Source organism: Oncorhynchus keta, chromosome 17, assembly GCF_023373465.1.
Source record: "Oncorhynchus keta strain PuntledgeMale-10-30-2019 chromosome 17, Oket_V2, whole genome shotgun sequence".
NCBI classification, from domain to species: domain Eukaryota; kingdom Metazoa; phylum Chordata; class Actinopteri; order Salmoniformes; family Salmonidae; genus Oncorhynchus; species Oncorhynchus keta.
In genome coordinates, this window is record NC_068437.1 from 22511046 (window position 1) to 22534825 (window position 23780).

Consider the following 23780-nt stretch of genomic DNA (forward strand, 5'->3'; position numbering starts at 1 on the left):
TATTTGTCACATACACATGGTTAGCAGATGTTAATGCGAGCGTAGCGAAATGCTTGTGCTTCTAGTTCCGACAATGCAGTAATAACCAACAAGTAATCTAGCCAACAATTCCAAAACTACTACGTTATAGACACAAGTGTAAAGGGATAAAGAATATGTACATAAAGATATATGAATGAGTGATGTTACAGAGCGGCATAGACAAGATACAGTAGATGGTATTGAGTACAGTATATACATATGAGATGAGTATGTAAACAAAGTGGCATAGTTAAAGTGGCTAGTGATACATGTATTACATAAAGATGCAGTAGATGATATAGCGTACAGTATATACCTATACATATGAGATGAATAATGTAGGGTATGTAAACATTATATTAGGTAGCATTGTTTAAAGTGGCTAGTGATATATTTTACATAATTTCCCATCAATTCCCATTATTAAAGTGGCTGGAGTTGAGTCAGTGTGTTAGCAGCAGCCACTCAATGTTAGTGGTGGCTGTTTAACAGTCTGATGGCCTTGAGATAGAAGCTGTTTTTCAGTCTCTCGGTCCCAGCTTTGATGCACCTGTACTGACCTCGCCTTCTGGATGATAGCGGGGTGAACAGGCAGTGGCTCGGGTGGTTGATGTCCTTGATGATCCTTTTGGCCTTCCAGTGACATCGGGTAGTGTAGGTGTCCTGGAGGGCAGGTAGTTTGCCCCGGTGATGCGTTGTGCAGACCTCACTACCCTCTGGAGAGCCTTACGGTTGTGGGCGGAGCAGTTGCCGTACCAGGCGGTGATACAGCCCGACGGGATGCTCTCGATTGTGCATCTGTAGAAGTTTGTGAGTGCTTTTGGTGACAAGCCAAATTTCTTCAGCCTCCTGAGGTTGAAGAGGCGTTGCTGCGCCTTCTTCACGATGCTGTCTGTGTGGGTGGACCAATTCAGTTTGCCTGTGATGTGTATGCCGAGGAACTTAAAACTTGCTACCCTCTCCACTACTGTTCCATCGATGTGGATAGGGGGGTGTTCCCTCTGCTGTTTCCTGAAGTCCACAATCATCTCCTTAGTTTTGTTGACGTTTAAGTGTGAGGTTATTTTCCTGACACCACACTCCAAGGGCCCTCACCTCCTCCCTGTAGGCCATCTCGTCGTTGTTGGTAATCAAGCCTACCACTGTTGTGTCGTCCGAAAACTTGATGATTGAGTTGGAGACGTGCGTGGCCACGCAGTCGTGGGTGAACAGGGAGTACAGGAGAGGGCTCAGAACGCACCCTTGTGGGGCCCCAGTGTTGAGGATCAGCGGGGTGGAGATGTTGTTGCCTACCCTCACCACCTGGAGGCGGCCCAGAAGCATTGCAGTTCTTGACACACTCAAACTTGTGCGCCTGGCACCTACAACCATACCCCATTCAAAGGCACTTAAGTATTTTGTCTTGCCCGTTCACCCTCTGAATGGCACACACACACGTCTGAACGGGACACCATCCATGTCTCAAGGCTGAACAACCCTTCTTTGACCTGTCTCCTCCTCTTCATCTACACTGGTTTGAAGAGGATTTAACAAGGGACATCAAAAAGGGATCATATCTTTCACCTGGATTCACCTGGTCAGTCTGTCATGGGAAGAGCAGGTGTCCTTAATGTTTCGTACATTCAGTGTATGTTCCCAAATAGCACCTTTTAATTATAACTAAGGTGTTATGTAGGGCCTGTGTGTCAGTGTCTCATCAATGTGGTCTATCTGCAGCCTTTATGGACAGGCTGTGGGCTGATAATGTGGGCTAAAAGACAGAGGCATATGGAAACATATGGATGGGGTCAGTGAGAGGTAGAGGAGGGAAGATGTAGAGCACCACTTGAAATAAATGGAGGCCCTGGGAGTGACTTGCACTTATAAAGACTTATCATATGGCAGTTTTATTGGGGCACTGATTAGAACTATTCCCACATGGGCACTTCTGAGCATTCAATTAACATTCAAAACACAAATATCTGTGCATACATTATACTCCCTGCTCATAACAATCCGTCTGGGTTGTCTGGTGTTGTTATCGTGTAAGTTTGACATTTGAAAATATCATTTCCATATTTTCCCCCTCGCTTTAACCTAGCTCTGACAGATTATTGATTGTTGGGTTTGGATCATGCAAGAAAGGCATTTCACTGGACTTCACTGGATATATATATATATATATATATTTCGACCCTGAGATTTAAATTGACGTATAATTTACTTTTTGATTTGCAGTTTTTTTTCTTTCATGTGGCGGTGATTTATTTTTGACGTGTTCTCAAGATCCCTAAACATAATCATCTTGTCACCATATAGGCTGCTAGGTGTAAGCCGAGGACACGCAGCACTTCCAGGCTTATTTAGTTGATTATTTCCCATTTCTCTGGCGTTGGCTGGAGGTCCCTGCCTGTCTCTTTGTGTGTTGCCTCTTTATCTGTGTGTGTGGGGGGGAAATGAGAAGCAGCTCTCCCAGGGAGAGAGGCCTGGATGGACAGCGGGCGACCAGGGCTGCTGGGCAGGGGGCACGGGACTACTGCCTAAACTTGATTGGTGGAGCCCAGGTGTTGGGGAGGAGGGATGAGATGTGATTGGTTGGAGGTGGGGTATTGGTGTGAGGAAAAAAAGAGTAGTGGTTGGTAGTTCAGTAGAATGGGACTAGCAGGATTATTGAGGACCTTGTCAGAGATGCGGGGGGGGTCTTTGAGATGAGGGATTCCAGTCCCAGAGGCTGTTGTACTATGGCTTCTGTCCTGCAGTACAGAGTGAGCAGTTTGGTCCATTTGACCTTGCAGTGTGTCAACAGACCCAATCAGAATGGAAAACCTTGGCACCCGGACATTGTGCCCCTATCATGGTGGACATTTTCCCACTGTTCCCCAAGTACACCAGTCTTTAGGTCACAAGCCAAAAGCGTGCCAAGCAGTGGCGGTCGGTGCCGTTTAAGATGAGGGAGGACAATCATTTTTTTATGAGTATGGCCTTATTTCTATTGAAGCATATTGGATGACTGCCATTCATATTCCATTCGCCCTGTTCAATGTAACATTGATAGGTTTAGGCTACTACATGATACTCAAACTTTCCCTATACACATGACGTTGATACAACCTAGCCTATGAATGAATGTTTACAACATAGGTGCACACAGGTTGAGAGAAAGATTTGAGGTGACACATTCAATACCACCTTGCACACTCTTGCCTGCATTTAGCTGATCTAAGGTGTAATCATTAGTCCAACAGTTGCAAACAAGCATTTCTATTGGACTAATTCAGGAATGTTTATCCTCGTCTCGTTCCGTTTGCTTCTTTTTTATACACCCCTGATCACACACAAACCATTCACTTTCATAGCCACATACGATAAGGAATGCAACAAGTTGTTTGTGTCTACCCGCTCTTCTCTTCTCACCTTTTCCCATTGCTTATGGACTTCAGTGAACAACACATCAGCTGTCTGTAACCAACCGAAACAACCTTTCCATGCCAAACTGTTACACACAGCCTAAGTCGTTGTCACCATTTAAATATATTGGAATGGCCTAGTCAAAGCCCAGACCTCAATCCAGTTGAGAATCTGTGGTATGACTTAAAGATTGCTGTACACCAGCGGAACCCATCCAACTTGAAGGAGCTGGACCAGTGTTGCCTTGAAGAACGGGCAAAAAAACCCAGTGGCTAGATGTACCAAGCTGATAGAGACATACCCCGAGAGACATGCAGCTGTAATTGCTGCAAACTGTGTCTCTACAAAGTATTGACTTTGAGGGGTGAATAGTTAGGCACGCTCAACTTTTAGATTTTTTGTGATATTTCTTGTTTGTTTCACAATAAAAAATATTTTGCATCTTCAAAGTGGCAGGCATGTTGTGTAAATCAAATGATACAAACTCCCCAAAAATCTATTTTAATTCCAGGTTGTAAGGCAACAAAATAGGAAAAATGCCAAGGGGGTGAATACTTTCACAAGCAACTGAATTGTTTTTCTCTCTGAGTCAACTAGTCACCACATTTTATGTGCTGCAGTACTCGCTAGCTGCAGCTTAGGCTTTCAGAACTAGATTCATTATTTGATCCTTTGATTGGGTGGACAACGTCAGTTCATGCTGCAAGAGCTCTGATTGGTTGAAATATGTCCTCCGGAAGTTGTCATAATTACTGTGTAAGTCTATGGAAGGGGTGAGAACCATGAGGCTTCTAGATTTTGTATTGAAGTCAATGTACCCAGAGGAGGTGCTAACCTACAGTGCTGTTGTGGCTACTGTTGACCTTCATTGCAAAACAGTTAATGTTTCACTATTTACATTTTCCTGAAATTTACTGAGGAGTATGGTCTCCTCTTCCTCCTCTGAGGAACCTCCTAGTGTCAAGGAATAGCGGAGTTTTAAAAATTATTTTAATGGAGGGAGTTGGGGAGATGATAAGAGTGAGTCAGGGGGGGAGAGCTGTGATTATCCAGTGTGCTTTGGAAGGAGAGTTTGTCTGTTTGCATGAAGGTTGGTTTCTACTGGGTGGAGAGATCCAGCATCCTACTGTTATGTAATCTGATAGGAGATTCCAAGCCGGTCAGCTCCATATGCTGTCCACGTCTGCCAAAAATATCTGGAGCCGGAGACTCCATCACGCTTGGCCGCCGGAGAGTGCGCTCCGGAAATATTTACTACAGATAATAGGAAACGTGTGAACCAGAGCCGTGGCCAGGAGAGAGGGAGAGGAATGAAGAGAAGAATAGAGAAGAATAGAGAGGGATAGTCACTAGCAGAGTCACTAAACTGGTGATAGTAGAGTAGTGAATAGTGATGACTGATGGACGGACTGGCAGACTGAGATTTTGTTTGTGTGTAAACAAGATGTTTGTGTCAGAGAGAGATTGAGTGAAGGCGCATGAGAGTCTATGTGTGGGTGTTAGGAGCTCCAGGGATCAGCGCAGCATTGCAGCATTCTGTGTGTGTCTGAGAGGGAGAGTAGAGGTGGAGAGCTCTTGGGACCCCTCCAGCTCTGCAGCAGGTGTGTGTGTGTATACTCTGGCCCACATTGCCGCCCCACCACCATGGGTCAAGCTCAAAATGCCTCCGTTTCTCCCTCCTCTCCCTCTGTGTTTCCATGGCAACACACCTTGAGCTAGCCCCCTAGAGGAGCCAAGCACCTCCATATCACCCCCTCAACCACTCAGCCCTCCTGCCCCCCTCCCTCCCTCTGCTCTCCCCTGGTGTATCTCTTGCCGTCCCTGCCATCAATCGCCAGGCCAGGTTTTAGGCCGCAGGGCGAGGGGAGTGGGGCCGGGGCCCTGGGGAAGCCCAGCTCCCAACCAAGGAGCTCATTTGTGTGCCAGTGCACGCTGCAGGGTGTTGTGGGTGGACGGGGGAGAGGAGCCGACGGGGGGGGTTGTGTAGAAGGGACTGTCCCCGGGGAGGGCTGTGAGTCAGGGCGCCACCTGGCTCCCTCTGGTCAATTAGCTGGAAGCACATTGGCTAAGCAGCAACAGAGGCAGCCGCCATGCCGTAGCAGTGTTTGTGCAGGATAAGGATCCTGTTCAGTTGGTGGAATAATAATTTAGGAATAATACATAAATATTGTTCCTTCACACCTTTCCTTTCTCCGTTGCTGCAAGGCCCTCAATCTCTCTATCCACCTCAGTCTATTCTTTTACCTTCTTTCTTTCCCTGTATCGCTCTTTCTTCTCCGCTCTCTCTTCCTCACTCTCCCATCCCCTTTCCATGTCTCACACTGTCTCTCTCTCGCTCTCCCTCTGTCTCACTCCCTCTCTCTTTCCCATTAGTGTCCTGGCAAGCCCTCATCAGTAATTCTGCGTATATGTGGCGGCGTCATGCCATTTCTCAATTAAGATGGTGCATACCTTAGGAGGTGGGGAAGGTTTCCCCCCTCTCAATCGGAGTTAAATGTTCTCCCGGTCTCTCTATCTCGCCCTCACACACTCTCTCTTCTTCTCTTCACTCTGCATACTGATCAAGCCTCTTAACAGATCAGTGTGTTTTTCCCCGTTCTTTTCTGTCCTACTCTTTCTTCCTGTTCTCCGTGTCTGATCTGTGGTGCAGATAGCTGAAGTGGGTCCTTTTGAAGGATGAAATGTCCTGTAGCTATTTAACCTCTCCCTTCTGCCATACTAATGACTGCTCTATATGCTGCTACTACCAAACATGCCTACACTCATCCAACGTGTCAAGTCTGGAAACGTCTTACTTGTGGTTAATCAATTGAACCGGTTGGTGCTAGTAGTCTAATAGTCACAGAATGGCAAAGATAAGAGATCAACCACTAATAAGGAAGGATTGTATGTATGATATTCTGCATCAGTGATTTGTATAGCAGTGTAGTACAGTAGTAATTAGTAATTACTGTGTATGTTATGCACTTTCTGCAAGTTGAATATAGTTTGGTTTTGTGTTCTAGTTTAGGACTCACCTTCACCAAACCTCTGCTTTCCTTCCTCCCATCCTGCCCCAGCGTGGGCCTCCCGGGGTAGCAGCCATGCAGCTGTGTGGCCGTCTCGCGGATCAAATGCTCTCTCAGACACAAAGCGGGTCATCGGGATGTTTCAGGATCCTGTCATCTCTCCATGGTTCCCTCCCTCCCTCCCCCCCACACACACACACACACACACACAGCCCAACCAACCCAGCCCCAGTCCGCTTTGTGCACGGCTCACCAGCCCTCCCTCCACGCTCTGAAAGAGAGGACAGACAGAGTACACTCCCCACTCACTGATCAAAACCACTGTATTTGTCATAGAAAATACATTACTTTCGTAGGACACACACACAAAAACGCTTTGGGCCCCCTCACTCTGCGCCCCCGGCCCTTGTCAGACAGCCCAATTATCCCCTGCTCTCTGTACTGAGCTCTGTTCTCTCTTTACTCATAGTTGCCTTCAATTCTCCTGATGTCTCCCATACATAACCCTCATTTCACCTTGGTTTTCACTTTTGGACCTGTAGGCTAGATATATTGGTCAGTTGGTGTTTATAGATCAGTATTCTATTGGTTAGTTGGTGTTTGTAGGTGAGGATTCTATTGGTTAGTTGGTGTTTGTAGGTGAGGATTTTATTGGTCAGTTGATGCTGTTGATTGTGGTTGTGGCTCTAGGGTTTTCTCTCAAAGACAGTTCTGAGGGAATCTCTCTCTGTGTCTCTGAGGTTCATGAGAAATTTCATCTGCTGCTTCAATCTTGCCTCAATGTAATATTTGAATGGTAATCAACCTCCATCTCAGGGTGGTTTGGGACCGAAAGGCATCCCACCAAAACGTGATGTCTTTGAGGAAGCAGCAGCGGGGACGGGCAGAGCAAAGGAGTGCCCTCGCCAATTCCCCTAAGCCCCGTCCGCACCCAGCCCCCACACCCCCCCTTCCCCTAGCCATTCAGACAGGGATTAAGTCACTCTTGTGGAGGCCTTTGAGACAGAGAGGAGATTGGAATCAGTGGAGGTGGTTTGGGTATGGGGGGGGTCATGGGGGTGTCAGCGATGTTTGATTGAAGACTTTATCAACCCTGCGTGCCCCTGTTGCTGAGCAGCGGGGCACCTCGGGGCATGGGGGGGGGGGGCTGTCTATGGTGGGACGGCAGGGGAGGCTGCCATCAGGGGGGACAGAGACCGGCGGCGGTGGTGTCTTCCACGGTTCGGGACTCAGCGAGGGGCTAGGATTGGGGCGCAGTGGAGGCAATATTATGGCGCGGGGGCGGGCGCGGCTCGGTCCTGTGTGACGCTCGGCCGATAAGGCGGGAGCGTAGGCACCCAGCCAGGACCCAACGCCCACCTTTCATCTGTCCCACGGCGGAGGGGGCCGCTGATGGCATTCATGCAGGCTTAAAATAGAGCGGCGAGCAGGGGGAGGGCACATAGCCCAGACCACTGGGGGTGGCAGGCAATTACCGGCCGGGAGAGAAGAGGCACTGGGAGGGGAGGGGGGGAGTGGGCCGGTCACACAGGCCAGATCTGGAGAGGATGGAGGGAAAGACGCAAGGAAGGACGGACAGCCCTCTCTTTCGGATTCAGACCTGGACCTGTTAGTGCAGGATCATGGTATCCCTCTCTGGGCTCTGTGACAGGGACATTGTGACCAAGGCAGAGGGACAGGCATGTGTTGGAGCTGTGCAACGTGCTGCAGCATGAGCAGACAGGCAAGAGAGAGGCAATGATTGAATTAAACTGCTATACTTTAGTACACAAACTTACCTGTACATGAGCTTACACTTTTCCTTTTTTGTCTGTGTATGAGTGAGAGTGTGTGTGTTTGACGATAATGTGTGTGTATAATATGTTTATCCCCGCCTTCACTTTCTGACCCTCCATGTTGTATGGTGTGTTCTTCTTTTACAGAGGAAGGCATCAATCACGAGTGCAAGCTGTGTAACCAGATGTTTGACTCTCCGGCCAAGCTCCTGTGTCACCTGATCGAGCACAGCTTCGAGGGCATGGGCGGCACCTTCAAGTGTCCCGTCTGCTTCACAGGTGAGGGGTCGGTGTGGGGCCTCAGAGGGGGGCCAGGTGGAGGGCAGTCAAGGTGCTTGAGTGTCTGACCAACATTAACATTAACACACACAGAGACACGATATGAACACATGTTCCACTAGATCTGAAGGCCCTCACACAAAGTTGCACTGCACTTTGTCGCCCATTGAATAGCAGAGATGCTAATACATTGACCCAGATAAATCCTCTCCATCTCCTTATTCCTCTCTCCATACCTTCCACCCTATAACCCCTCATGTGGTAACATGTCGTCCTCCTCCTCCACTACTGAATTGAACTGTATTAACGATCAGTTCAGTGGGAGGTAAAGAATTGGGTTGGAGAGAAGTCCTGTCTCAGGAAAGACATGGTAGTCCATGTAGTAAGTAGCCAATATAGAAAAAACTCACTCCATACATTGGAATTAAGTCCATTGTGCAAGAAGGTGAAAATATTATGACAAATAGCCAAGTAGACCAAGCAGACATGTTCCACAGAGGTCAACTCTGTGCCTCAGGTCCTTTAACAGTCCTGTCGTGCTGATGGGAAAGTTAGAGTCGATGTACCCATGGTGCAACCTGGTGAGATGTCCCCCTTGAGTAGGCCAGACTCCCTGTGACATGGTCAGCTCCACACAGTCACAGCCATAGTCATAGGGCAGGGATGGCCTAGCACAGAGACTAGCCCAGCCACAGTCGGCATGATTCCGTCACAGGCACAGTCACAGCGACCATCACAGGGAACCGGCACAGGGCTGGCCAGGTGTAGCCAAGACTTTCAGGCCAAGCAGAGCGGCTCAAGGTTCTTCAGGCTTGGCCGTGGTCCCCTGTGTCTGATGTGCCCCGGATCAGAAAGGCCCTGAGAGGTCAGAGAATAAAGAGCAGGTTGAAAGAGGAGGGTAACTAATCCTCTGTGGCCGTCCGGCTGTTTTAAAGGCCCTCTGTACGTGTCCTCCGAGTTAAGCAGCCATGCCTCTCCAGGCAGCAGGCTCAAAGTCACATTGTACTTCTCGCTCCGCTGTGGGAGTCAGAAATCATTATAGACACTGAGACACAGACATGGCTGACCGCAGCTGAGACTAAATGTTGTCTGTCTTTATCCATTGTCTTCTGTCTGTTCTCTTACTTCCTGTTTGTCTGTCTGTCTGCTTTTTTGTATGTTTCTCTATCAATTGGACATCCCAATCCCTCGCTGTCAGTCTGAGTCTACTTGCTTATATGTCTGTCTGTCGGTTTCTGTTAGTCTGTCTGCATCAGAAGCTCAGACCATGAAGCAGCCCCCCCCCCCGTCTCCCTCTCAACAGTTGTTTGGTTGTGTTCTCCCCCCACCCTCACTCCCTTCCCCCACAGGTACACAACACTCTTTTTAAAAAGTTTAACTCTATTCCTGTGCGGGTTATGAATAAGTAAGGGGTTGCTGCTCCTTTGGGGAGGGTTAATAATTCAGACTCTCCACACACACACACACAGCAAACTTAAGTTTACTGAAACAAAGCAGAAAAAAAACGGGCTGCCTCCCCATCTCTCCATATCTAATCCCCTCCCTGTCATCGCTCTTTTCTCTTTATGTTTATATTTACGCTGTTGAACTTGTTGTTTTAGTGCAATGAGTGTCTTTCCCTCACCTCTGTATTTGCACGGAGAGTGACAGATTCCCACTTTTCCTCCATAGTTCATTCAGTAACCTAGCTCACTGTTTAGCATAGCTCTGCCATGTCACTGGTCTTTTTCATCCGAAACCAATAATCTAACCCGCCCTCTCCTTCTCCTCACCCCCAGTCTTTGTCCAGGCCAATAAGCTGCAGCAGCACATCTTTGCCGTCCACGGTCAGGAGGACAAGATCTACGACTGCTCCCAGTGTCCACAGAAGTTCTTCTTTCAGACTGAGCTCCAGGTCAGTACTAACTACATATAGACACAGACTGATGTCATCTCCCAGCAGCATCTCTGCCAGGCACCACTCAACCAATATAATCTGAAATCATATGATCTGACTTCAATAATAATTGCTCCCAATGGAGTAAGTAGGTTATCAATATTTTTTGTCTACCTTGGTTAATGGTCTTCAGTCTTGGACTCAGGGTATACCTGAATAAGTTTTGTGGTATGGTTGATTAATGATTTGAAGAGAAAATGTGTAACTTCCTTATGGGCATGATTAGACCCCAGTGCACTGCGAATCAATCCGCTCTCCTGCTGGGTTCTTTGTAACCCAATATTAGACCTCTGATTAATCATTTCATGAATGAATGAGATGAGGTCTAAGGGCATTCCATAGCGACTTCATTCGAGATGATAACTCATGGTCAAATGACTGTACCTGCGTAGCATGTGTCCCGCGTGCGGAGCTACATCCATAATGGTCGACGTTCTGGTGGAGCGTTGCCGTTTGATCAGAAAACGATGAAACCCGGTGTTTAGATGCTACCCTCCCTCCCAAAATCTACAGCTCATATGGATGGCAATGTTTTGTTCTCGCTTTGCACACACACGTTTCCTCTACTTCCCCTCTGGGGCAGCATGGTGCACATTGCAAGGCTGATCAGCTAGACAAACAGGTGTGAAACACAGACTGGTGTGTGCGCAAAGTGAGAACACAACATGGAATCCATGTTTTGATTTTGATTTGGGGGGTGGTAGAATCTAACAATTGGATTACATTTTTTCCTGGGCACCGCTCGGCCATGCAGACGACGACCTCCCAATCGGAACCATCTACCAATTATGGGTATAGCTTCGGGAAGTGGGAAAGCATCGCCAAACAGGCACAGACACAGGTCGGCAAATAACTTGCAAGTGGTATACTGCTAGACAGAGATACAGTATACTGTACAATCTCTGTCTAGAAGCTGGGCTAGGCCCTCTGGTGTGCGCACACACACACCTCCCCTGATGCGCATACACACACACACCTCCCCTGACGCACACACACACACCTCCCCTGACACACACACACACACTTCCAGGAAACCTTTACCATAGTGAGAGGCCATCATTTAGATGCCCAGCCTGGTCTCATAGACTAGATGTAACACAGTAAATGAAAATCAAGGACACTCCATGAAGTATGATATGTTATGATTGGTATGGTTACATAAGACAGATGGTTACTTAAGGCAAAAACAAAAGGAGGGTGGTTGGTTGGGGTCAATAGGTGGGCGTATAACGTGAACGTCTAGAAACCCAAAGGCTGCGTGTTTTAATCTCATCACGGACAGCTTTAGCATTTTAGCTAATTAGCAACTTTGCAGCTTACTACTTTCTAACTACTTAGCATCTAACCCTTCCCCTGGCCTAGCTAATGTTAACTAACCCTTCCTCTGGCCTAGCTAATGTTAACTAACCCTTCCCCTGGCCTAGCTAATGTTAACTAACCCTTCCCCTGGCCTAGCTAATGTTAACTAATCCTTCCTCTGGCCTAGCTAATGTTAACTAACCCTTCCCCTGGCCTAGCTAATGTTAACTAACCCTTCCCCTGGCCTAGCTAATGTTAACTAACCCTTCCCCTGGCCTAGCTAATGTTAACTAACCCCTTCCCCTGGCCTAGCTAATGTTAACTAACCCCTTCCCCTGGCCTAGCTAATGTTAACTAACCCCTCCCCTGGTCTAGCTAATGTTAACTAACCCTTCCCCTGGCCTAGCTAATGTTAGCTAACCCTTCCCCTGGCCTAGCTAATGTTAGCTAACCCTTTTAGCTAACCCTAAATGTTACCTAACCCTTCCCCTGGCCTAGCTAATGTTAGCTAACCCTTTTAGCTAACCCTAAACTTTACCCTTTAACCTAACTCCTAACCCTTCCCCTGGCCTAGCTAATGTTCTTCACATCGTAACATATCTTAAATATTGCAAATTCGTAACATAGTACGAATTGTAATTCAGAACATATCATCTGAAATGGACGATGGACGTTCACAAATGATTGCATACCAAATGTAACATATGATACTAATTTGAGTGTCCCGGATTTTCTTTTTACTCTGCTATGTCTACCCGAGTCCACGTTGCGCAACCACATACTTAAATATATATTAGTACACCCACACTTATACTAACTCGTTCTGTTTTAGACACAGATCACTGACACACAATAATGTCCAGATCCAGCCACCCCTCCCCTCCATCAGGTTGACTTCCTTCCTTCCCTCCCTCCGTCCCCTCCTCTCCTTCCTCCCACCCTCTCCTGGCAGGGTTCTGGCCATGTTGGGTCGTTAGGATCCAGACAGATCGAGGAGGACCCAGCTCTGTATAACTCACTCAAGAGTGGGTCCAGTGGGCAGCTGGGGTCAGCGTTATTCTGCCCTGCCCGTGGCTGGATCCATCATCCTGAGAAATGAGCTACAGGCTAGAGGATGGACCCACCCAGCCGCCTGCTACTAACACACCCCCCCCCTCCCACTCTTCCTCATGTGGCTCCTTCCCGCTCCACTAGGGTGGATGGTTGAGGAGAGGGTCTGTGTTTATGCTAGCCCTGGGAGTGAGCTTCCCGTGAGCTTAATGTCCAAATAATATCAATGGCTCCATTTTGGGGCTATGACCTAAATCTCCTGACCGGTCCACAGAGCCCTCAAGACCCCTCCCTTCCGTGACAGTGATGTAGGGCCGGCGGCAGTGGGCATATGGCCGGTCAGTCCATTTAGCAGCAGGAGGAGTGCTGGACCCTGTCGGTCACTGTCTGCCTCACCCCGAGGCCGAGCGACTGAGAGATAAACACCAGCCGATCGCACAGTGTGGCACGGCCCCCTCTTGTGCCTCTCCACCTTTCCACACTCCTCCATTTTCCTCCCTTCCTTCCATCCTGGCCACACCTCTCCCCTCCTGACCGGGTCACACCGTCAATAATAAGTCATTTTCCTCTCTGAGCTTCTTTAAGTAGGACCACTCACTCCATCACCAAGCTAGGAACACCATACTCACATGGCCACAGCAGCATCCTCTGATGAGTGTGAATCCTTCTTCCATTTCCTGGCCCTGTTCCATATTGGAGCATTGACTCCTACTAACCACCCCCACCCGCCAGCCCACCGCTCTGCCTGTCCCCAAGAAGAGCAGGTCTAAGTGGGGGAGATGGAGTGGTCTGAGTGGGGGATGTGGGCTGGTTGTGGAGGTTAGTGGTGAGGCTGGTTGTTGTGGTGTTTGTGTTTAATGAGGTCTGAATGGATGGCTGGCCTGGGCTGTGCCGTGCTTGGGGTTCCCTACACCAGCCCTCTGAGGGGCCACCCTCCTTTAATCCTTCAGCCTTCCCACGAGCCTTTGGTGGGACACGTCACTGCATCATCCTCTCTCCCTCATGGCCACCTATCCCACCTCCCTTACTTTTCTGAACTCTCTTGCTTTTGCCTCCCTCTCTTTCTTTCTCTCTATCCTAGTCCCATATGTACCAGCCCCCATGCATATTTTATCCCCTCTCAGCTCCTCTCTCCTCTAGTCCTTTGTGCCTCTCCCCAGTGCCCCATAAATAGTCCAGACGTAAGCCGGTAAATAAGTGATACTTATTGTCCCTGATCAGCACTGCTATACCCAACCTGCCAGATCTGGATTCCTTTACTGGAAACTTCAGAGACTTGGCTTTTTTGTGGTTGTTGTTTGTCTCCCCCAGGTGCCTTAGAGCCTCCACCTCCCTGTCTCACCCCTCTGTGGTCTGCTGTCATTGGCTGACCACATGGCTGAGCTTTACATTATGCTGGTTAATTCAACCCTCACCCAGGCCAGCACACCCCCTCTGTTGGCATGTGTGTACACTATTTCCTTTAGCACTAGTAAATATTTAACTCCAGTCAGCAGTTTAGAATGGGAGGGGATGGGGGGAAGGAAGGAGGGGGGGTCCTCTGGCTTGTTTGTTTGTTGATTCCTCCTCCCTCTACATCCCGAAAGTGTTGAATATTTAAGTGCAGTGCATTCTCACACAATGCTCTTATAATGGCAGGAGCTGGGGTTTGGGTCTTAGAGCAGAGAAGGCACACACACGAGTAACATGCAGTGTCTGATCTCTCGGTCTGCCTTGTTTGATTGGACAAGTTGTGCACTGAGCAGTGTCTTTGTTAGCCTCGTGTATGTTCACGTTAGGAAATGTGTCTGTTTTAGATTGCGTTGCGCTATGGAGTCTAAGTAGTGCTTTCTTTAATAGTCCTTGTCTATGCCCGCTGCCGTAGTTATGCTACAGTGTGTCAATATTGTAGTGTGTCTCTCTGAACTAAGGATGTGTTTTTGGATATGTGTGTAGGTGGCTGGGGAGTCCTTAGTTTGATCACCATGGCGTGCCACAGTGTGGAGGCAAGATTTGATCTAGGTGTCCCAGTGGCGGTGTCTGGTTGAGTCCCAGCTGCCCCGCTGTGCAGAGTGTCGCTCCATGTTATTAGAATGGGGACCAGGGGGCTCTCTGCAGACCCCCCCGCGCTCCCTCCCGCAAGCTGATTGGCCAGCTCAGAGAGATGCAGTCTAGGGACTGCATGCACCACATACAGGATACAGCTGTCTGGCTTGGCATACCTGTCTGTCTGAGCTGCACCGCAGAACACTATGGTCCACTGTGGTAGCCTACACTGGTCTAGTGATCAGGCAGTGGTGTGAAGCTGTGGTCACGGTATTAATGGTATTGTATTTTTCAGCTCAATAATCACGTTAATTGTACAGCAACAACACTTAAGGAGGTGAGAACAGGGATTTTGAGTTGTGCATGGGAAAAGGGTTAAAGGGGGGGGGTGAGAACAGGGATTTTGAGTTGTGCATGGGAAAAGGGTTAAAGAACAGGGGGTTGTGAGTTAAACAGAACAGGGGATTTTGAGTTGTGCATGGGAAAAGGGTTAAAGGGGGTGAGAACAGGGATTTTGAGTTGTTTGAAAAGAGGGTTAAAGGGGGTGAGAACAGGGATTTTGAGTTGTTTGAAAAGAGGGTTAAAGGGGTTAAAGAACAGGGATTTTGAGTTGTGTTTGGAATGAGGGTTAAAGGAGGGTGAGAACAGGGATTTTGAGTTGTGCATGGGAAAAGGGTTAAAGGGGGGTGAGAACAGGGATTTTGAGTTGTTTGAAAAGAGGGTTAAAGGGGGTGAGAACAGGGATTTTGAGTTGTTTGGAAAGAGGGTTAAAGGGGGTGAGAACAGGGATTTTGAGTTGTGTTTGGTTAAAAGAGGGTTAAAGGGGGTGAGAACAGGGATTTTGAGTGTGTTTGAAAAGAGGGTTAAAGGGGGTGAGAACAGGGATTTTGAGTTGTGTGTTTGGAAAGAGGGTTTGGAAAAAGGGTTAAAGGGGGTGAGAACAGGGATTTTGAGTTGTGCATGGGAAAAGGGTTAAAGGGGGGTGAGAACAGGGATTTTGAGTTGTGCATGGGAAAAGGGTTAAAGGGGGGTGAGAACAGGGATTTTGAGTTGTGTTTGGAAAAGAGGGTTAAAGGGGGGTGAGAACAGGGATTTTGAGTTGTGTTTGGAAAGAGGGTTAAAGGGGGTGAGAACAGGGATTTTGAGTTGTTTGAAAAGAGGGTTAAAGGGGGGTGAGAACAGGGATTTTGAGTTGTGTTTGGAAAGAGGGTTAAAGGGGGGTGAGAACAGGGATTTTGAGTTGTGCATGGGAAAAGGGTTAAAGGGGGGTGAGAACAGGGATTTTGAGTTGTGTTTGGAAAGAGGGTTAAAGGGGGGTGAGAACAGGGATTTTGAGTTGTGCATGGAAAGAGGGGGAAAAGGGTTAAAGGGGGTGAGAACAGGGATTTTAGTTGTGTTTGGAAAAGGGTTAAAGGGGTGAGAACAGGGATTTTGAGTTGTGTTTGGAAAAGAGGGGGTTAAAGGGGGGGTGAGAACAGGGATTTTGAGTTGTGTTTGGAAAGAGGGTTAAAGGGGGTGAGAACAGGGATTTTTAGTTGTGCATGGGAAAATGGTTTGGAAAAGAGGGTTAAAGGGGGGTGAGAACAGGGATTTTGAGTTGTTTGGAAAAAAGGGTTTTGAAAAGAGGGTTAAAGGGGGTGAGAACAGGGATTTTGAGTTGTGCATGGGAAAAGGGTTAAAGGGGGTGAGAACAGGGATTTTGAGTTGTGTTGTGGGAAAAGGGTTTGGAAAGAGTTGGTTAAAGAGGGGGGGTGAGAACAGGGATTTTGAGTTGTGTTTGGAAAGAGGGTTAAGGGGGTGAGAACAGGGATTTTGAGTTGTGTTTGGAAAAGAGGGTTAAGGGGGTGAGAACAGGGATTTTGAGTTGTGCATGGGAAAATGGTTAAGGGGGTGAGAACAGGGATTTTGAGTTGTGTTTGGAAAGAGGGTTAAGGGGGTGAGAACAGGGATTTTGAGTTGTGCATGGGAAAGAGGGTTAAAGGGGGCGAGAACAGGGATTTTGAGTTGTGCATGGGAAAAGGGTTAAAGGGGGTGAGAACAGGGATTTTGAGTTGTTTGAAAAGAGGGTTAAAGGGGGTGAGAACAGGGATTTTGAGTTGTGTTTTGAGGGTTAAAGGGGGTGAGAACAGGGATTTTGTTGTGCAAAAGGGTTAAAAGGGGGTTGTGTTTGAGAACAGAACAGGGATTTTGAGTTGTTTGGAAAGAGGGTTAAAGAGGGGTGAGTTGTGTTTGGAAAGAGGGTTAAAGGGGGGGTGAGAACAGGGATTTTGAGTTGTTTGGAAAGAGGGTTAAAGGGGGTGAGAACAGGGATTTTGAGTTGTGTTTGGAAAAGGGTTAAAGGGGAGTGAGAACAGGGATTTTGAGTTGTTTGAAAAGAGGGTTAAAGGGGGGTGAGAACAGGGATTTTGAGTTGTGTTTGGAAAGAGGGTTAAAGGGGGGTGAGAACAGGGATTTTGAGTTGTGCATGGGAAAAGGGTTAAAGGGGGGGTGAGAACAGGGAGTTTTGAGTTGTGAGAACAGTTGTGGGAAAAGGGTTAAAGGGGGGTGAGAACAGGGATTTTGAGTTGTGTTTGGAAAGAGGGTTAAAGGGGGGTGAGAACAGGGATTTTGAGTTGTGTTTGGAAAGAGGGTTAAAGGGGGGTGAGAACAGGGATTTTGAGTTGTGTTGTTTGAAAATTTTGAGTTGTGTTAGGGTTAAGGGGGTGAGAACAGGGATTTTGAGTTGTTTGAAAAAGAGGGTTTGGAAAGGGATTTTGGGTTAAAGGGGGTGAGAACAGGGATTTTGAGTTGTGCATGGGAAAAGGGTTAAAGGGGGCGAGAACAGGGATTTTGAGTTGTGTTTGGAAAAGGGTTAAGGGGGTGAGAACAGGGATTTTGAGTTGTGTTTGGAAAGAGGGTTAAGGGGGTGAGAACAGGGATTTTGAGTTGTGTTTGGAAAGAGGTTAAGGGGGGAAAAGGGTTAAAGGGGGGGGGTGAGAACAGGGATTTTGAGTTGTGTTTGGAAAAGAGGGTTAAAGGGGGTGAGAACAGGGATTTTGAGTTGTTTGAACAAAAGAAAGGGTTAAAGGGGGTGAGAACAGGGATTTTGAGTTGTGAACAGGGATTTTGAGTTGTGTTTGGAAAGAGGGTTAAAGGGGGTGAGAACAGGGAGTTTTTGAGTTGTTTGAAAAGAGGGTTAAAGGGGGGTGAGAACAGGGATTTTTAGTTGTGCTTGGAAAGAGGGTTAAAGGGGGGTGAGAACAGGGATTTTGAGTTGTTTGAAAAGAGGGTTAAAGGGGGGTGAGAACAGGGATTTTTAGTTGTGCATGGGAAAAGGGTTAAAGGGGGGTGAGAACAGGGATTTTGAGTTGTGCTTGGAAAGAGGGTTAAAGGGGGTGAGAACAGGGATTTTGAGTTGTGTTTGGAAAAGAGAGGGTTAAGGGGGTGAGAACAGGGATTTTGAGTTGTGTTTGGAAAAGAGGGTTAAGGGGGTGAGAACAGGGATTTTGAGTTGTGCATGGGAAAATGGTTAAGGGGGTGAGAACAGGGATTTTGAGTTGTGTTTGGAAAGAGGGTTAAGGGGGGGTGAGAACAGGGATTTTGAGTTGTGCATGGGAAAGAGGGTTAAAGGGGCGTGAGAACAGGGATTTTGAGTTGTGCATGGGAAAAGGGTTAAAGGGGGTGAGAACAGGGATTTTGAGTTGTGGAAAAGAGGGTTTGAAAAGAGGGTTAAAGGGGGTGAGAACAGGGATTTTGAGTTGTGTTTGGAAGAACAGGGAGGGTTAAAGGGGGTGAGAACAGGGATTTTGAGTTGTGCAGGGATTTTGATGGGAAAAGGGTTAAAGGGGGTGAGAACAGGGATTTTGAGTTGTGTTTGGAAAGAGGGTTAAAGGGGGGTGAGAACAGGGATTTTGAGTTGTGTAGGGTTGTGGAAAAAGGGTTAAAGGGGGGTGAGAACAGGGATTTTGAGTTGTGTTTGGAAAGAGGGTTAAAGGGGGTGAGAACAGGGATTTTGAGTTGTGTTTGGAAAGAGGGTTAAGGGGGTGAGAACAGGGATTTTGAGTTGTGCATGGGAAAAGGGTTAAAGTTTGGGGGTTAAAGGGGGTGAGAACAGGGATTTTGAGTTGTGCATGGGAAAAGGGTTAAAGGGGGTGAGAACAGGGATTTTGAGTTGTGTTTGTTAAAGGGGGTGAGAACAAAAGAGGGTTAAAGGGTGAGAACAGGGGGAAAAGGGTTGAGAACAGGGATTTTGAGTTGTGTTTGGAATGAGGGTTAAAGGGGGTGAGAACAGGGATTTTGAGTTGTTTGCAGGGTTAAAGGGGGGTGAAAAGGAGTTGTGTTAAAGGGTTAAAGGGGGTGAGAACAACATGGGAAAATGGTTTGAGAACAGGGATTTTTGTTTGAAAAGAGGGTTAAAGGGGGGGTGAGAACAGGGATTTTGAGTTGTGTTTGGAAAGAGGGTTAAAGGGGGTGAGAACAGGGATTTTGAGTTGTGTATGGGAAAAGGGTTAAAGTTGGGGTGAGAACAGGGATTTTGAGTTGTGTTTGGAAAAGAGGGTTAAAGGGGGGGTGAGAACAGGGATTTTGAGTTGTGCATGGGAAAATGGTTAAAGGGGGGTGAGAACAGGGATTTTGAGTTGTGCATGGGAAAAGGACTAAAGGGGGGTGAGAACAGGGATTTTGAGTTGTGCATGGGAAAATGGTTAAGGGGGGTGAGAACAGGGATTTTGAGTTGTGCATGGGAAAATGGTTAAGGGGGGTGAGAACAGGGATTTTGAGTTGTGCATGGGAAAATGGTTAAGGGGGGTGAGAACAGGGATTTTGAGTTGTGCATGGGAAAATGGTTAAGGGGGGGGGGGGTAAGAACAGCCTCTGCATAGAACATGGAACAACCTCTGCACAGAACATGGAACAACCTGCAGCCCTCTGAGGAGATGGAACAGGAACATACTGTCATCCCTCACATCCTCCGCCCCAGGACATGTTTAAGTTGTTTACCTGTTTCTGTGTGTTTTGTTTTTGTTCCCGAACTCCCGCACTGCGAAAGAAACTCAGACAAATTTGAGTGAGGTGAATTCAAATGAAAAACGCTCTACATGGGGTGAGCTAATCTTCTGAGGGAATCAAGACATTCACATCCTGTCGTCTTACATGGTGTGTGTGTGTGTGTGTGTGTGTGTAAGCATTATTTGCTACAAGCCTCTGAAAGGGACTCTTTGAATAAGGGTTGTTGACTAAAGATCCAATGACACCCTGTATAATACCCACACACACATTCCCCATAGAGATTCTGTCACGAACCTCCCCCTCATGAAACAACCCTACTTAAGTGATATGAAGAGAGAGGGAGGAAGAGAGAGGGAGACCATGGCTGCCCTGGTGCCCGGAGAGATGAGGTGTCTGGTAGAAATTGAATAATTTAGGGGCCAGCGTGGAAGTGGGGAGAGAAAGGCTGGGACAAAGAGGAGGGAGATCCATCGGGATTGAATCAACTATTCTATCTCCTTACCCTCTCCATCCCTTCTCTATCTGTCTGTTACATTCCATGATTTGTATTCTATGAGAGAGAGGGAGAGAGTGAAGGGGGAAGGAGTAAGGTAAGGGGGGCAGTTCTCTCCTCCTGGAACCTGTCCCTGTTTGTGTGTCTGCCTCCACAGAGCAAAGCATCGTACCTAGTCAGACATGACAGTTTAACTGAGAACTGTTGTCGCGGTACAGGACTAGCGCTGTATGGTGCGGTGTCGTTCCACTCATGCCAAAATAGGAGCGGAACTGTCATGGCTGTGACAGTGACGTATGAGCCGGGGTATTGTCCCTGAGTGGGTTCTCCTGGCACAGTGTAGAGACGTGCTTACACTGTGATCAGATTTGATCAACCACAAATATGTGGATTACGTCACTAGATCAACATCATACATCACCACACTGATGGTTTGGTAATGGTCCTTTCTTTCTTTCTCTCTCCCTCTGTTATCCCTCTTGGTCTCTTTATCTCTGTCGTTCTCTTTCTCCATCTCTCCCTCTCTCTCTCTCTCTCTCTCTCTCTCTCTCTCTCTCTCTCTCTCTCTCTCTCTCTGTCTCTCTCTCTCTGTCTCTCATTCTCTCTCTCTCTCTGTCTCTCATTCTCTCTGTCATTCTCTCATTCTCTCTGTCATTCTCTCTCTCTCTCTCTCATCTCTCTCTCTCTCTCTCTCTCTCTCTCTGTCATTCTCTCTCTCTCTCTCTCTCTCTCTCTCTGTCATTCTCTCGGTCTCTTTATCTCTGTTGTTCTCTTTCTCCATCTCTCCCTCTCCATCATAGAGAACACATAGGATGGGGTCTTTTACACCCTGATGTTCTCCGTTCAGCAGCTGGAGGCTGACACAAACACACTCTATAAATCACACACACTACTGACAGCTCACAGTTGCACCATCAACCCTTCCTCACGCTCTCCTCTCTGTAAAATGTTCCCATCTCTCTCTCTTTCTCGCTTTCTCTCTCCCCTCTGGGTGATCATATTTGTGACACCACAAAGCGCACCACATCAAACCCCTCCCCTCACCCCTCTCTGTGCACTTTTGTTCCCTACTCTTAGCTTTCCCCCTCAGTTTAGGGTGCATTGTAATCAAATTGGCGGGCTCCCTGGGGGCATGTGGGGATTGGGTCTGTTATGACAGTGACACGGAAAGGGAATGGGAGTGTGCTTTAGTGATCAGGGCGAGCTGGGAGAGCGAATGGGAGAGCAGCGCTGCATGTCTCTCTGTACTCTGTCACCCATGGCACAGTCCGTCTGGGGCCCCTGAGCTCATCTTGCACTAGGCACTCCACTACGCCCCATAGAGCCTGTACAGCCACAGGCCCCCTCTCTGTTCTCTCTCTGGGTGTACATGTTCTTATCATATGGTGTATATAAGTGCACATGTTCTTATCATATTGTGTATGCAAACCAATAAATATTTGAGGGGATATTCTCACACAGTAACACAACACTCATATTGTATTTTAGAGGGTATGCCAGTCAACAGTTGGATCAGGAGGTCATGGTAGGTGTGTTATTTTGTTAGCCTATACAGTGGGATGATGAGGGACTGAACCCCATAGCTGTGTAGGCCAAGGAGAGATTCATTACTGGCACCAGCTGAATCAGGCCTATTTTCTATTTAGCTGAAGCTATTTCAACTAGGATGTTATAGTAGGTCTAACTAGGTGAGTGTGTTTCTATGTGGTTTTGTCTTATGGCTAACCAGTTCTGTGAGTGTTTGTGTGTGTGAGTCTTTCGGATGCGCTTGTCTCTGAGTCTGAGCTTGGCTTTACTGAAGGATAGCAGCAGGGGAAGGGAAGTACCCCTTGGGTGACAGGGTGGGGGCCAGGGGGAGGATGGCGAAACAGGACATGTCAGGAGAACGGGCACATTTATTGGGTGGGTTGGGAGGTTAAGGAGAGGCGGGGGGAGGAAAGAGGGAATACAGGGGGAGGGCAGGGGGGCGTTTATTTGTAGCACACTCCCCAGTGAGTTTCCTGTCTCTCGGAGGTGAAAACCTGGGAACATATGAAGCTTTAAGACAGTCCATCTGTTAGTCTCCGGCCCTTGGAAGACTGTCAGCGGTCTAAAAATAAGGCACACTAAAGTGCACCGGGCGGCAAAGGTGCTTTTTAATTTAGTGTTAAAAACAGAGCAAAGAGCGACAGGCTAGCGTCCTAAGAGTAGAGCCTCTCCCAGATTAATACAAATGTAATAACTCAAATATAGTCGTTGCATAAGTATTCACACACCTTTGTTTATTAGATCACATAATAATTTATATTGACTCACTGTGTGAAATAATAGGGGTTGAAATTATTTTTTGAATGACTACTCCATCCTCTGTCCCCCATACATACAACATCTGTAAGGTCCCTCAGCCAAGTATTGCATTTCAAGTACAGATTTGACTACAAAGACCAGGGAGCTTTTCGAAAGCCTCATAACGAAGGGTAGTGATTGGTATACAGGTAATAATAACAAATCAGACATTGGATATATCTTTAAGCACGGTCAAGTTAATAATAATGCTGTGGATGATGTATTAAACCACCTAAACGCATCAAAGATGTAGTCGTCCTTCTGAACTGCAGGAAGGAAACTGCTCAGGGAATTCACCATGAGGCCATTGGTGATTTTAAAACCGCTATGGCTGTGATTGGAAGAAAAACAATGAGGATGGATCAACAACATTGTAGTGACTCAATAATGACCTAAATGACGAGTCGAAAGAAGAATAAAAAGTATTACAAAACATGCATATGTAAGCAATATGGCACTAAAGTAATATTGCAAGAAAACACAGCAAAGGAATACATACTTTTGGGGCTAAATGCAAAGCCTTCTAGGAAACGCATCACTGAGTAACTGCCTCCTTATTTTCAAGTAGCGTCTATGGAGGAACTTTGAATGGTTTTTGGACTTCTGAGAGTTGGCTTAAAGTTGGACCAGAGCTAGCTCGCTAACAAGCGTGTGTGTGCAGAGCGGCACCTGAATTAAAAACACCTCTTACCTTTTTAATAGTTAATAAATCCAATGTGAAACGTGATAAATATAGTGTCTGCAATTATCATTGAAAAAATGTATAAATGTTTCTCAAATGAAACATTTCTCCCTCATTTCTGAATCACACTTGTAATGTCAGTAGGCTCCGGTAGCTTTATGTAACGTCAGCAGGCTCCAGTAGCTTTATGTAACGTCAGCAGGCTCCGGTAGCTTTATGTAACGTCAGCAGGCTCCGGTAGCTTTATGTAACGTCAGCAGGCTCCGGTAGCTTTATGTAACGTCAGCAGGCTCCAGTAGCTTTATGTAACGTCAGCAGGCTCCGGTAGCTTTATGTAACGTCAGCAGGCTCCGGTAGCTTTATGTAACGTCAGCAGGCTCCAGTAGCTTTATGTAACGTCAGCAGGCTCCAGTAGCTTTATGTAACGTCAGCAGGCTCCAGTAGCTTTATGTAACGTCAGCAGGCTCCGGTAGCTTTATGTAACGTCAGCAGGCTCCAGTAGCTTTATGTAACG

At 47.3% G+C, this 23780-nt stretch overlaps 1 protein-coding gene across 4 annotated transcripts in view; it reads left to right on the forward strand.

Annotated features, from left to right (window-relative positions):
- Window positions 1-23780, forward strand: part of znf423 (zinc finger protein 423) — a 170162-nt gene that overhangs the window by 141989 nt on the left and 4393 nt on the right. For all 4 annotated transcript variants that reach the window (XM_035790946.2, XM_035790947.2, XM_035790948.2 and 1 more), the window contains 2 exons: window positions 8339-8470; window positions 10249-10364. In XM_035790946.2, coding sequence (XP_035646839.2) covers window positions 8339-8470; window positions 10249-10364 — 248 coding nt within the window. The remainder of the gene's footprint in view (window positions 1-8338; window positions 8471-10248; window positions 10365-23780) is intronic.